Raw genomic sequence first — 13,826 nt, 5'->3', positions numbered from 1 at the left:
ATTGTATATATAAGGATCCGAGTCATTATTTTCCTTTAATCTATACTAAGTTAAAATAAATATAGAATTTTAGTGATGATCACATTACACCTACCTATTTAATTAGTAAAATCGGTTGAGTACCTACTATACCTATTACGTGTTGTATATTCTAAATATTTACTACGTATAATGTTTCTGATCTGCTATATATATAGTTGTAGGTAAACTTTAAATACGTTCACGTCTCTTCAACTAGGAATTTTTAGACTGGGAGTTATCTTACTAACTAAACGCAGTAGCAAAAGCAACCGGCTCTAAGATGTACACCAAAGACATATTTTGATGTGAGTACTACTGGACAGTGCTTGAACTTGGTGAAGGGATCCATCAAATCATTTTTCACTGACGAAACTAAAAGTATCGTTCCGTGAAGAACCTTCTCCGACGCCAATACTATAATCATCTGGTGTATTGATAATTGATATTCGTAGAAAACCTGAGATGTTTGTAGTACTGATACTGCGTTTTAAAATATAATGATAAATATATTTATTTTATTCGTGTATTTTAATATAGAGATAAGTTTAAACAGGTTGTACTCAGTACAGACTTCTTCGAATAAAAAAAATATGCAAAGTATCTTAGACAATATCGCAAAATATTTATTTTCGCATTGTGAATTATTTGCTCATAACACGAAGTAAGTGTTTGCTTTAGTGCAACAGGTGGACGTATCAATAGAGCGTGCGATACACCGCTATCAGGGCCGGTGCGTGCCCTTATCGAGGAATCGTTTTATTTATCGAGCGTTATCAAACGAAGGGACTGTGTGTTAGTCTAATGATTTGATTATATATTATATTATATAAAAACACATTTTAGCTAAAATTAAAAAGATCATATTTTTAAGAAACAACACGTTCTGCAAGTTTGAATTGTAAACATTAAAATCGGCCGAATAAGCATCGTGACTCACAGACGACTTGTCACATAAATACTAAAATATTTTGATTTGGTAAAGCGAGTTATTACATTATCGTCTTATTTTTATCTTATTGGAATCGAATTTGAAATTAAATGATGCTAATCTCGGGACCTACAGTCTCACGTAACACGATTAAGGTTTGTAAATAATTAATTAATGACACAATGACGTGACTAATAGCGAATGCTGAAGAAAGTCACTTCTATGATAACGGATAGATTTTAATAGCATACAATATATTTATTAATGCAATGCACAGAATATATACCATTTTAAAGAATGATGTATACTAATGTTGTTGACTTATACAAGCGATAACATTACTTTAAAGAAATAATAAGCAATATTAAATACAATTTTATATTTGTGTATTAATCCGCGTATTTGATGGCCTACCTAACGGAAGCAAATTTTTTACTTTCCACTTACTTTTTGCTATTAGTGGTACAGGACAACACAGCCCCATCTTAAGTACTATAAGAGCCCAGATGCAGTGAATCATAAAAATATTTTTAAAAGACCACGGAAGAATCATCATTGGTTTAACACTTAGCGATCATAGAGGAGGTTACAAGGTATTTTGATCCCAATGCAGCCTGGATTAAGACAATAAACAACATTGGTTTACTTACAACAGCAACGAGTTTTCCACGCACTGTGATTCCAATCATGGGGGCGAATCTCACTTCCACACCGGGCTCCACCACTAATTCAGCTTCTCTCTCCACGAGCAGGTCATCTCTAAGAAGATACGGGCTACCTTCGGTTTTCCAAACTGTTTTGCCACCGGCTACAACACCACCGGGTAACTCAGTAAGCCCTAGTGATTTGTTTAACATGTAAGGGTCAGTCTCTTCCACACGAAACTCTTGACCATTACACCACATAAAACAAAAAATCACCACAAAAAGTGTCCGCCACTTATATTTCGTGTCACTAAACTGACTATGTCTCTTCTGCACCCCCATTTCTTTAAACATTATTAAACACTAAAATTCATTTCACTAATAAAATTGACGTCAAATTGTTAACAACTATTACACCTCAGCAAACGTAACACAGGTACACAATATTTGGAAAACATGTCGATAGTTAACTGTTTCTAGATATATTAAGAGGAATAAGTATCTCACTTGTATTTGTAATCGTGTTTATCAAATAAAGTACTATCAAAACAACTAAACAAAGGTGGGGCTTTGTAGCTACGAGAAATAAGCGAAAACACGCGCCACCGGACGACCGTTGAACAAAGTAGTTCGGCCGGTTTTCGTATTGTACGAACAGTTCCTCCTCCCTCCCCTTCCTCTTACCTTTTTGTTTTACCAAAGCCTCCTCCCACCCTTCAAGTTTCAATACAATACGTTCACACGATATGATAGATTCATTCATTCACCTTTCACTTTATCATTCATTTATTTTAAATTGCTCGCAGTCAGTATAAATCTGTTCAGTTATGTTTACTCTCAATTTTAAGTTAAAGATAATAGTTTACATTTAATTTAATTGATTTAATAGTATTTAATTGAAAAAAACAACATGTATTTTTTGAAAATGTAAACTTAACCTATTTTAATGTAATCAAATGAACATCATTCATTTTCATTTATAATACTGGCAACATTCGCCGGCAATAGTCAATCAATTTCATTCGTTCCTTAAGTTCTTTCTTTACCATTCAATCATCAACTTCATTGATCCGTTTTTCATATTTTGAATAAAATAAAAATAGATATAAGATCAGTATCATAAAATAAAATAGAACATAAAATTTTAAATAAAATTCACGTCCACTCAACGTTTTAAAATATGTAAGTACTCAAAATTTTTGGTTATAAACTTCATTTATAATTTCGGGTGTCGTGGCATCATTATTGACGTGACGACATCTTGTTTAGTCTTTGTATATATGTATTTCGTCGCAAACTTTACTGGTTATTTCTTATCGTGTAAAATTTCATTATAGAAATAAACACCATGAGCTCAGGAGGAACTCGCGTGTATGTGGGCGGTCTCGTGGAGGGTATCAAAAAAGAAGATTTGGAACGAGAGTTCGATAAATACGGCAAGCTTAACTCCGTGTGGGTCGCACTTAACCCCCCAGGCTTTGCTTTCATTGAATTTGAAAACATGCAGGAGGCTGAAGATGCTTGTAGTGCGATGAATGGTTTTGAAATGCTAGGCGCGACATTAAAAGTAGAGTTGTCGAGAAAAAGAGACGGCCCCCGTCGCGGCGGCGGTAACTTTAGAGGCGGTCGCGGCGGTAATTTCAGAGGACGCTCATTCGGAGGTTCCCCGGGTGGCCGATCTTTCGGGGGCGGGCGACCCTTTAACCGTAACAGCCAAGGCAACGGATATGGTTCAGGCAACGGTGGAGGCAATTTCAGATCTAGGTCACCACTCTCTCGATTTTAATTTAATTCTAGCATTTAGTTAGGTTTAGTGTTATCGTAATCTGAAGCCTTCCAAGTGTTAAAAATTCAATGTCTGTTTAATACTGGGGGTTAATGCTTCAAATATTGATAATGAAGTTGATGTCTCAGGAATTAGAGGTAAAGTATAAGTTTATTTTACTTTTAGCTTTATAGTCGTAAGGAAGTAAAATCTTAACAAGCATACCATGTGCATTGCATAATTCAATTACTTAAAAACATATCCATAGTGGTTATATTCTGGTATTTCTGTTGTCTCGTCCACTTTAAGGCTAGCCACGGTTTTATCGCAAGTGCAAGTGGATTTATTATACAAAAAAAGTAGTAACTACCCAACACCATAGGGAATTAATGTGATGACAATGTGGGCCTTGCAAGGTTTTACTTCAACATTCCTTATTGTAATTAATTAATTTAAAGTGAAGCAATTATAAAATGGCTGAAACAGATAATCATTATTTATTAAACAACAGGATATATAGAATTTGATTTAATTCAAACATTATAAACATAACCTCAATTATGTCTAACCTAACAGCCGTCACAGAAATGCTTTATTACAAACACATTTTATTAATTTAAATAGATAAGAGGGCTTAACAAGGATTTTTATAATGATGCTAGGACTTAATTGTGTAATTATAATGCATTGGCAATTAGGTGGGATACAGGATTAAGTTTGTTGGTGGTCAAGTTTTATATTTACGGGAGATATACAATTTGATCCATCAAATTTATATCCTTATGGTATTATAACAAACCTATATTAAGATAAATTCATAAAAATATAAGTAATTGAACTATATATTGCATTACAAATAAACTTCGGTGTTTAAAATTACAGATTGTATTGTGTATGAATGGAAGTGTGAAAAATATAATTTAGAACTGTTAAAATGTCCTTACATGTGTTTTCGATCTGTGCAGGCATCAATGGTAGGCTATTTAAACAAGTGCCTACAATATGAGATTATAATTTAAAAACAAGTATACGAGCAGTTCTTTTTAATTGAATATGATAAAATCAGTGTTTATTCACAATTTGTATTTTGATATGAGTGTTATTTGTATACTTATCTAATTAATTTTTATTTTTTGTTTACATTTTACACTTTTTCTTTCTCAGTCTAAAATATAAAATATGAATTATATTATGAGCATTGGTTGTACTACATTTCTTTGGAGACTTTAAACAGCCTTTTTTCTTGGTTAAACAATATAATCTATATTATCTATAATTAAGGCCATCAAAGTAGATTGCACAGTTGTATGTATCACACATTTGTAAGATTTTAATTGTCTTTGAAGCAAGCATTTCCTATTTTGTTGAGGTTTATCTTGTTCGATAATTTTAAATATATAAAGTAGATATAAAATATGAAAATGACACTGATAAAATTAGAAGCACATTCTTGCTCAAGCACAGCTGATTAAATATATTATGTACTACACAATTCAGGTGTACACACTCATAGATACAAATATATATAGAATATTATAGTAGACCATTTTATAAAATATATAAAAAGTTCGTTAATATATTATTTTTAATAATAAAGATTTATCTGTTTTAACATATAATTTTATATTGTCATTTTTAACTGTATCTTGCTATCTTAGCTATAATTCTTCAAATTCAAATTTATGTGAACTCTTATTTTATTAATTGTACAAATTTTATTATGCTAACACCTTGCGTCATCTATTGTTCCTTAATTGATTATGTACATTTAAAATCATTGGTGCATTGTTATACTAATGTCACTTTGTGACATGAATTATTTAATTGTCCATATCAGACAGGTTTTTTTTAAATTCAGTTTAAACTTATAACTGTCAAATTTGCTAAAGCACATTGTAAATGGAAGAGTTCTCTTGTAAAAAATATTGAACACCGAAGGAACAAAATTGATCAATAATAATAATAGTGTACAAGTCTACCGTTGGTATTTGATATATGCTCTAATGGTTATTTTTGTTTGTTTCAGGTCCTCGAAATAATTGCTAATGTCGAGTCTTCTATAACATTGAGGCAAATGAATGAACAATCTTCAGTATATCTTTAACATTTTACCTAAGCACCTTATGGGCTAAGTTTCCTTATATATAAATAAATGAAAACACAAATTCCAGTTTGTATTTTTTTTTTAATTTATGAAAAGACAAAAGTTACAAATTATAATTATTCCTAGAACTATTATTTATAATTAATTATGAAGGGCTACTTAAACATGCCATTAGCAGTTCCATTTTGTTTAAAAAGTTTTTGCCCTCCATTTTCTCTAATTTTACTTCCTTAAATGCACCACCGAGATTTTCCCATTTTTTGTCCTGAACTAATTCACTAACAAAGAAGTCCTTTCTAGGAGACTGAGCTATGAACACTTGGATTCCAACTGACGGTTCACACCTTATTGCTATCATTCTATCACCTGGAACAATTAATTGTACATGAAACTAGTTTTTGACAACATTGAAAAAGTCATAACAATCAATTTATAAAAAAATGTCAATACATCATCAATATAAACATCCAAATTTTTAAAAATATTTTGAAAAGATAGATCAGAGTTGGTTACATTTATTTAAATGAAATATATTTGACACATTTATGTCGTGGAATAAAATTTAAAAGTCAATCAATTTTTAACCGACTTCCAAAAAAGGAGGAGGTTCTCAATTCGTCGGGGCCTTTTTTTTTTTAAGATTTGCTATCAAAAATAAAATATTTAATTTGACCGATAAAGTAATTACCATTGGGGGACGCAAGCAGGCAGGAAGAAGCATTCCCGAGAGGCTCAACCGGGCCCGAGCCCAGATGAGAACTGCTGGCGAGCAGTTGCCAGCCCATACAGCGGCCCACTGCCTGCACTGCAGTCATCTGATGTTGGTATATCTGTGGATTCATTAGATTGCTTTACTATAAAAATAATAGAAAATTGCATAATATGTGTATAAGCATATAATTATGTTTATTATTAAAAAAAAAACCAACTTCAATTTATCAGCCATCCTAGACAATATTTAGATATGTAGTCAAGTAAATGTTGAACATAATTGCATTAATGCTTATGCTGTAATTTGTATTTGTTGAGAAAATTATTATTTGAAAAATCAATGGTATTTATTTTGGATAGATTAAACTTATTATTTCATGCACAATACAACGCCCTGAACACTGACATTCGTATGTAGGACCAAAATATCGGTATAATAGAATATTGTATTTATTTGTAGGAGGGTTAGGGGCCAATGAGCCATCCCTCGGTGAGATAATTAATATGACCCATTCAGTGCGTTGTCAAAATTTTATGATGGACCGCTTGCGTAGACGAAAGCGTAACCAAACGAAGTCTCTTTCGTACTCTTAATATTAGTTCGAATAGGATGGTATTACGGACACTGAGTTTAGCGCAACACCTACGCAGATGGATTTGCACAAAGCCTCCAGGAACACTGAAATTTCAGTTTTAATAATAATCCTGAGCAAACTTTTGGTTCCACTGGGCGGTTGGCTTCCCGCAAGCCCGTTGAGGTACAGGCTTTAGTATTTCTGTATTCCGGTTATGAGGGTGATTGAGGATGAGTGTGGGCATACGGAAGACATAGCATCTCTCCCGTATTAGCGACATACTAGTGTGATGTAAGGGGTGAGACATGTGTATGGGGGGTGGCGACGTGCTGTCCTCTCGGGCGCCGCTTACCGCGAGTGTCATACAAAAGGTACATACAACAACAACAGCCTGTAATTTCCCACTGCTGGGCTAAAGGCTCTCCCTTAGAGGAGAAGGTTTGGAACACATTCCACCACGCTGTTGAATTTCTATGAAATTTATCACATGCATCCCTCACGATGTTTTCCTTCACCGCCGAGCACGAGATGAATTATATACACAAATTAAGCACATGAATCAGCGGTGCTTGCCTGGGTTTGAACCCGCAATTAAGATGCACGCGTTCTAACCACTGGGCCATCTCGACGCGACTCAAAAGGTACATACTTGACAGTAAATGAGATCTCGCAGTTCCTGCAGCTCGTAGGACAGGTGCCTCACTTTTCCGTCGCGGCAAATGCACTTCAGCGTTTTCTCCCCGACGTGGACCACTAACGAAGTCCTGCAGACCGCGTCGTATCTGTTTTGTTAGGAAACACAAATAAAAATGTAAAATTGATGCCTACACTCTGTATGTTTAAATATTTTTACTGTTATCAGTGTATCATATTTAGTACGGCATAATAAAAATTAAGGCCAAATTATATAAACATACAAACTAGGGTTTATATTTTACACTTGCTAAAATTATACCATATCAATTAACTTTAAACGAAAAAAAAAAACAATGAAATTAAAATAACTGTATAAATCTAATACGCTGCCACTATTTACCCGTAGGCCATGATGTTAATCTTCACACAGGACTGCGTGGGACTGTTCAATGCGTTCCAATGTGAAACTATCAGAGGATCTTTTACCTGAAACCAAAATAACGCATCATTAAAAAAAATATTTTTATTTCCATACACATTTATAAATAAAACTTAGAACCTAATTAAAGTTTCAGAGCGCTTATGGGTTAAGCATTTTCGTCATTCTTTCATCATCAAAAATGCATGTTTTTAAAAAATTCTACATTTCAGTGTAAATTGAACGCTGTTTCACTTGTAAAAATGTTAATTCTGTACACATTACATAAACATGTTCCGCCTTCTATAGAATGTATTGATACAAAATACAAAAATAGGTATACCTATTCAACTCATGAAAGAAAAAGAATGAAAACCAGACAAACTTCAAAATCCATGTTCTTTCTACCAAACTACATCGTTAATACATATGCAATTAGAAAGATTAATATTACCTAGACTTTGATTACCGAAAAACATATATTGATGTTTAATTACAATTTCATTTAAAACTAAACATCGAAAGGCAACGCGCAAACGAACCGCGACCGTCGCGCCCCACACGCACACATACACAACTAATGTCTACGAACTGTTTCTCGGTGCGGGTATAGCGCGGCGTTTACATCTTAAGTATTTATTTTAACTTTACCGTATCAAATATAAAAAAATGGCATTTATTATGAAGATAACACATTTTAATCGACATCAAAATAAGGTGTTTATTTCAATAGGCTATTTGACATCAAAAACCCATAAATAAAAATGCAAATTTTCAAACGTTTGTCACGTGACACAAAACGCTCCTGATTGGCTGGGCTTATGATGAAGTCACTTTCTTGTAAACTTTGCTTTTCTACTATATTTACCACAGATTAAAATACAGGAAAGTGACGTCACCGACCCTATTGCAGCGACATATGGTCCAAGTACCGTTTTTGCGCGCTATTTAAATATGGAATTTTTAATATGATATTTTTCGGCAAATATGTTCTAGAAATAAAAAACACAACTTTTACTTTCCTTGGTTCCTTAACTTCTACTAAATAATATAAGATGGATTTTAAAAAACAGTCAAATAGCCTATTTTGTTTAACGAAACCAGGACATGCATTTATTAGGTACTCCGACTTACCACACAGTTACACGCACACTACTTTAAAAATTACAGATTCTGAGAAGCGGTATTTAGACCAAGAGCTCTTCATAGCAATTGATTATTACAATAGAATAAATTAAAGTAAAATTTCAGCAAAGAGATAACTTGTGGGTTCTTTTTTTTAAAAAATCTATAATTCGTCGTTAACATTGAGTAATACCGTCCACGTGTAGCTCACCTCTTTAGCGATAGTGTCGAGTACGTATTCACTGCGCCTGCGCATGAAAAAGTGCTGCGCTTGTTGTATGATCTGCTCCAGAAGAGATTGTTCCTTGCTCATATCCAATAGTTCGTAGCGGTCTGCTGCCATGGGGCCTGTTTCAAATATATACAGTTAGACAAAAAAGTTTAGATAAAACTGCTTGTAAAATGTATGATCTGTTTTTTTTTTATATCATTTAGTTCTTGTTTTAAAAATACTTTTTCGTATATAAATGTTTTCACGCAAAGAACAAAAATAAATAGGTATATTATACTATAATTAAAATAACAATGAAATTTATAAATTGTGTGATCGTAAATAAATGCAAATACGTACATGATGCTGTTTCTGGCGGAAATGAGAATATTCCGGGCAAATAAAAACTACAACTCGAATAATATAATAGTAGGGAGGTCAATAACAAACTAGGAAAAAAACATGGAAGAATTGAACTTCACATTCACCACTGAGTCATCAGGCGAAACTGGTGACAGCCGGAGACTGGTGTCGTGTGGTGTGCTGCGCGCGCACGTGTGTGTGTGTGTTTGTTTGTGTGTGTGTGTGTGTGTGGGTGTGTGTGTGTGTGTGGGTGTGTATGTGCGTGGTGCGGTGTGTGTGTGGGTGGGGGGCGTGCGTGTGGGGAGCTCACGTGTGTGTGTGTGTGTGAGTGGTGTGATGTGTGTGTGTGTGTGTGTGTGTGCGTGCGCGCGCGTGTGTGTGTGTGTGTGTGGTGTGGTGTGTGTGTCCGTGTGTGGGGGGCGTGTCTCACCGGCGAGCGAGCGTCGCTTGGAGGGCCCGAGCGGGCCGGTGGCGGGGTGCGGGAAGGGGTGGTGCGTGTGCGCGTGGTGCACGGCGCGCAGCAGCTGGTGCAGCGAGTGCTCGAGCACGTGGTCGTGCTCGTTCTTGGCGGCGCGCTCCTCGGGCTGCGGCGGCGGACCACGACACACACTAGTTACGACTTTCGTCTGGGACGACGCCGGCGTCAGTGGGGCGCACCCGAGCGCACGCGGCAGCCGCGCCCCCCGCGTGAGTCGGGGCGCGGCTGCCGCGCGGGCACTCGCTCTGGTGACTTTATTAGTTATGCACGATATTTTCCAGTTTTTTGTTTTGCCTTAAAAATATACAGTCGGCATTTCATGATTTATTCAACCTGCGTTACACAATAGGGAACATGCAAATGTAATATTTATGAAAAATTTGCTATTTAAATGTTACAAAAATATAAAAGAAGGGCCACTGCAAGGTTAATAATTGATATAATTTTGTTTTTTTTTTTTAACAATAATTACGAATTAAAGTAACGTGAAATGGAACGTATTTTAAAACACTAATAGAGCGTTCAGTGACGTCACTCCTGTTATGACTACTTATTTAAGGTTATAGTTGTAAAAAATGAACATTGAAACGAAAATTAATTGCGTTTTTCGAATTAAAATAGAAGTTGGGTTTGTGAAAGCAGACAATGCATAAGTATGAAAGCCAGCGAGGACAAGTACGATCAGAGGGGCATTCACAGACAGCAGTGACGTCATACGACAAATAGTGCCGTTTTCGCGCGAAAATTTTATATTTAAGATCTCTTAAATAATGTATTGCAAATCTCGGTCCCACTTTAGAGCCTTGAGAGCCTTATTGATTACTGATTCTGTATGTCTGTTACTAATTAATGATGGCTTACTAGCTGTTGAACATACCTTAACTGCTTCGGAATTGTTATTATTCTGTCCGTTGTTGTGGCAGAGTCCTATTAGTAGTTGGATACCTGGAAGAACCTGAAACGAATGAAAGACCGTAAGGACATACAGCGAAAGATTTTATTTTTGAGCAACTAAACGTTATGGTGATAAGATTATGCATTGCATACATTGATACAAACAGCGGCCTAGACACGGATGTTTATATTCTTTCATTTTCCAAAAAAACTAGAAAACAATGTGTTTATTATTTTTTTTTGCTGGTTTTTAGTGGCACCTGATGGAAAGTGACTACCTCACGGTCTAATGGGAGAAGCTGGTACCGGAGAACTGACGCCACTGAGCAATATAAACTGCTACAGAATGAGCTTTATTGATACGCCAACTTAAATCGACGGTTCAAAAACCATTCATTATGAAGTATACTTGAATAAAATTGATTTAATTTGGAATGATACACAGGCAACTGAAAAAAGGTATCTTCAACTTATATGTATTTTTAAATAAAAATTTTGTGACTCAAGTCCCAAGATTCATTTTTATGAAATAATGTAACTAAGAGCATGAATCAATAGTTACTCACAGTAGCCATTATCTGATTCCCAACGACCATATGCGGTATGGAAGCGTCCAACTGCACAGCCTCTGCCGCCATCCTGGCGAACAGTTCCTTGCAGAAGAGCACGTTCTGAGCGGCTTCCAGCTTCTGCTGCCAGTGCAGCTCGGCGCCGTCGCCCGGCAGCGTGCCCGGGCAGTTCAGCGCCGACGAGCTCAGGGTCGCTGTCACGACCTCCTCTTGTTCTGTTAACAAAGAGATTATATATATATATATATATATATAGATATCAACGGAGAGGTGAACGAATGAATCCAATTTACTTAAACTAATTTCTTAAAACTGTCAATTTCTGAAAAATATGGAATTTGTCAAACTAGGGGTTATCCGTTAGTAGAAATTTAATGGTTGGTAAAAGATACAACATATTTGAGAATCAAAGCTAAACTATTTATTTTGTCAAATCAGTACACAACTACCCACAATCATATAATATTAATTAATCATTCATTACAAACATAACAGTAGGGATACTAAATATTAATGTTTGGTTAATAATTTATGACTATGAAAAAAGACTTAAGAATGAGCAAACTACAGCTTACAAGATTTAGAATTACCTTTCTGACAGACCACTGATATGAAAGCGACTCCTTGCAGTTCAGGTGGTACAGTAACACGCAGCGCAGAGGGGGTGGGTCCGGCTGCATTCATACTCATGGCTTGAGCAATTTGTTCCTCAGGAGCCTTTGTTACCTGAAATGTTTTGATACAAAATTTATGAAATGGTTGATTGGAAAACACTTTGATTAGTATAGAAATTAAAAATCTGAAGGAAGATATTTTTTGTATGAACTAGTTTGATCTCAGAGGAAATCATAATCATCACAATTGTTTTAACTTTGGTAAGTATGTTTCAAATGTACAAGTCCGATTAAAAATTGGCAAATAGACAGGGGACAATTCTGTTGCAAATTTTTAAATTATAAAATATTTAATGTGGGTAAAATAAAATTGTGTACCTCAAAGACACCTGTCTGACTATACTTAGAACCCGCAGTTCTGTAACTAAGATCTCCGACAATTGTATTTGACACTTTCTTGAGCCTCCAGTTTTGTCTCAGTCGGAGCAAATCTATGTGAAAGTCGGGCATGTTACGTGTCATTCTCATGGTCTCACTTGCTCTCAGTCTTTCAACACCATTCAGGAGAACAGCTCCTGCTGCTGATAAAGCCTTTTTACGACCATAAACTTGAACCATTGGTCGACTTTCAATTGAATCAGGTTGTATTGGGTCCAAGACCTAAAAATGGGTAAACAATATATACATTATCATATTCATAATTTATTCTTTAGTGCAGTGTTGAAACTTTTTCATGTTTATATACATTATACACATTAAGAATTTAATGAATGAGAAAAAATTATTTTGCTTTTAACTACTTAAAAAGTTGTTTTTTTAAATGGAGTACAATGCTGTTTAAATATTCAAATTGATTCAATTGATTTTTAATTCTAATTGTTTTCATAACACTGATCATTAAGCTTACCATGTATCTTTTCTCTTTGGCTATGCTTAACACATCAGCAAGCACACATACTTCAGTTAAAGCATTTCTGAGTTTATTTCTGACTGAATCCCAAGGCCAAAGACTTGATTGATATCCTGGTTCCTTGTCTTCTTCAGATTTCACTTCAGAACTACTTTCTCCTTCCTTTTTGATGTTACAGAACTCATCATCAGATTTTGCAAAATCTATTTTCTGTGCAAGGCGAGCTAAATTCTCTGACATAGACAGCGGCCTGCGAACAAAACAGAACGAAAAAATAAAGACTCGAGTAACAGTTGATTTTGTAAGAATTTGCACTAACCCGACACAACTGTTTTAATAAAAAAATTTAGACTTGTGTTATGAGACATGATTATATATCAGTTGGTGCTCAATTTAATTACATTACGAAATATTGATAAAGATGTATAATAACAACAAAAATAAAGAAGTACAAAGTGATACACAAGTCAAAAATAATAATGTTAATTACAATTTGAATACTCACGCTTGATATATTTCCTGTCCATCGTAAGTTATTTCTTGTATTTGATTTTCTATCGGAGCTTCAATTGATATGTTTACAGAATTTGCCATTTCGTAAATGGAGATCTTAACGATTTTACAACATATCAAAACAAACTATTCCCTGGAATATCTCAATCAGTAACAATGAGTGCGAATTACAAACGTTCCATTTCATGTCTAAAATTGTTTACTATATAAATAAAAAACACTTCGTTCTGTAAATTGATTTATACTAGGTACCTACTCTAGTTTTCACTGATTGTGACGGGTGACCGTGACGTTTATAACTCAATATTTTAATCTGTCATTTCATATCCATCAATTTCGGGTTCGGA

General features: G+C 34.9%; 3 protein-coding genes across 4 annotated transcripts in view; 1 reads left to right on the top strand and 2 right to left on the bottom strand.

Moving 5' to 3' along the window:
• The window catches only part of LOC124531775 (protein bark beetle), a 34,156-nt gene extending 31,892 nt beyond the window's left edge, over positions 1–2,264 (bottom strand). Inside the window, exon 1 of the mRNA XM_047106300.1 lies at positions 1,600–2,264. Coding sequence (XP_046962256.1) covers positions 1,600–1,947 — 348 coding nt within the window. The 5' untranslated portion in view covers positions 1,948–2,264. The remainder of the gene's footprint in view (positions 1–1,599) is intronic.
• Positions 2,265–2,609: 345 nt separating this feature from the next.
• LOC124531774 (RNA-binding protein Rsf1) lies at positions 2,610–5,528 on the top strand. The gene is made up of 3 exons (XM_047106299.1): positions 2,610–2,775; positions 2,931–3,516; positions 5,385–5,528. The coding sequence occupies exon 2, from the start codon at positions 2,942–2,944 to the stop codon at positions 3,377–3,379; it is 438 nt and encodes a 145-aa protein (XP_046962255.1). The 5' UTR covers positions 2,610–2,775; positions 2,931–2,941; the 3' UTR covers positions 3,380–3,516; positions 5,385–5,528.
• Positions 5,529–5,548: 20 nt separating this feature from the next.
• On the bottom strand, positions 5,549–13,764 carry LOC124531773 (mediator of RNA polymerase II transcription subunit 17). 2 transcript variants are annotated; one of them, XM_047106297.1, is made up of 12 exons: positions 13,472–13,764; positions 12,964–13,216; positions 12,435–12,716; positions 12,033–12,168; positions 11,440–11,657; positions 10,857–10,934; positions 9,932–10,127; positions 9,139–9,275; positions 7,785–7,870; positions 7,398–7,530; positions 6,151–6,292; positions 5,549–5,828 (listed from the first exon to the last, which is right to left on the bottom strand). In XM_047106297.1, the coding sequence occupies exons 1-12, from the start codon at positions 13,558–13,560 to the stop codon at positions 5,608–5,610; spliced, it is 1,971 nt and encodes a 656-aa protein (XP_046962253.1). In that variant the 5' UTR covers positions 13,561–13,764; the 3' UTR covers positions 5,549–5,607. The 2 variants fall into 2 exon arrangements, with proteins under 2 accessions (XP_046962253.1, XP_046962254.1); XM_047106298.1 differs by having other exon boundaries at positions 9,932–10,085.
• Positions 13,765–13,826: the final 62 nt, after the last annotated feature.

This window comes from Vanessa cardui, chromosome 8 (genome assembly GCF_905220365.1).
Source record: "Vanessa cardui chromosome 8, ilVanCard2.1, whole genome shotgun sequence".
NCBI classification, from domain to species: Eukaryota; Metazoa; Arthropoda; class Insecta; order Lepidoptera; family Nymphalidae; genus Vanessa; species Vanessa cardui.
This window is presented reverse-complemented; position numbering and strand designations above follow the sequence as displayed.

What these genes read in the sequence shown, in the direction of transcription:
- LOC124531774 (XM_047106299.1), top strand. Translation starts at nt 2,942, where the DNA reads ATGAGCTCAGGAGGAACTCGCGTGTATGTGGGCGGTCTCGTGGAGGGT.
- LOC124531773 (XM_047106297.1), bottom strand. Translation starts at nt 13,560, where the DNA reads ATGGCAAATTCTGTAAACATATCAATTGAAGCTCCGATAGAAAATCAA. An exon ending in GGACAGGAAATATATCAAGC is followed by an intron (nt 13,217 to 13,471) that starts GTGAGTATTCAA and finishes TTTTGTTCGCAG; the next exon opens with GCCGCTGTCTATGTCAGAGA. An exon ending in CCAAAGAGAAAAGATACATG is followed by an intron (nt 12,717 to 12,963) that starts GTAAGCTTAATG and finishes ACCCATTTTTAG; the next exon opens with GTCTTGGACCCAATACAACC.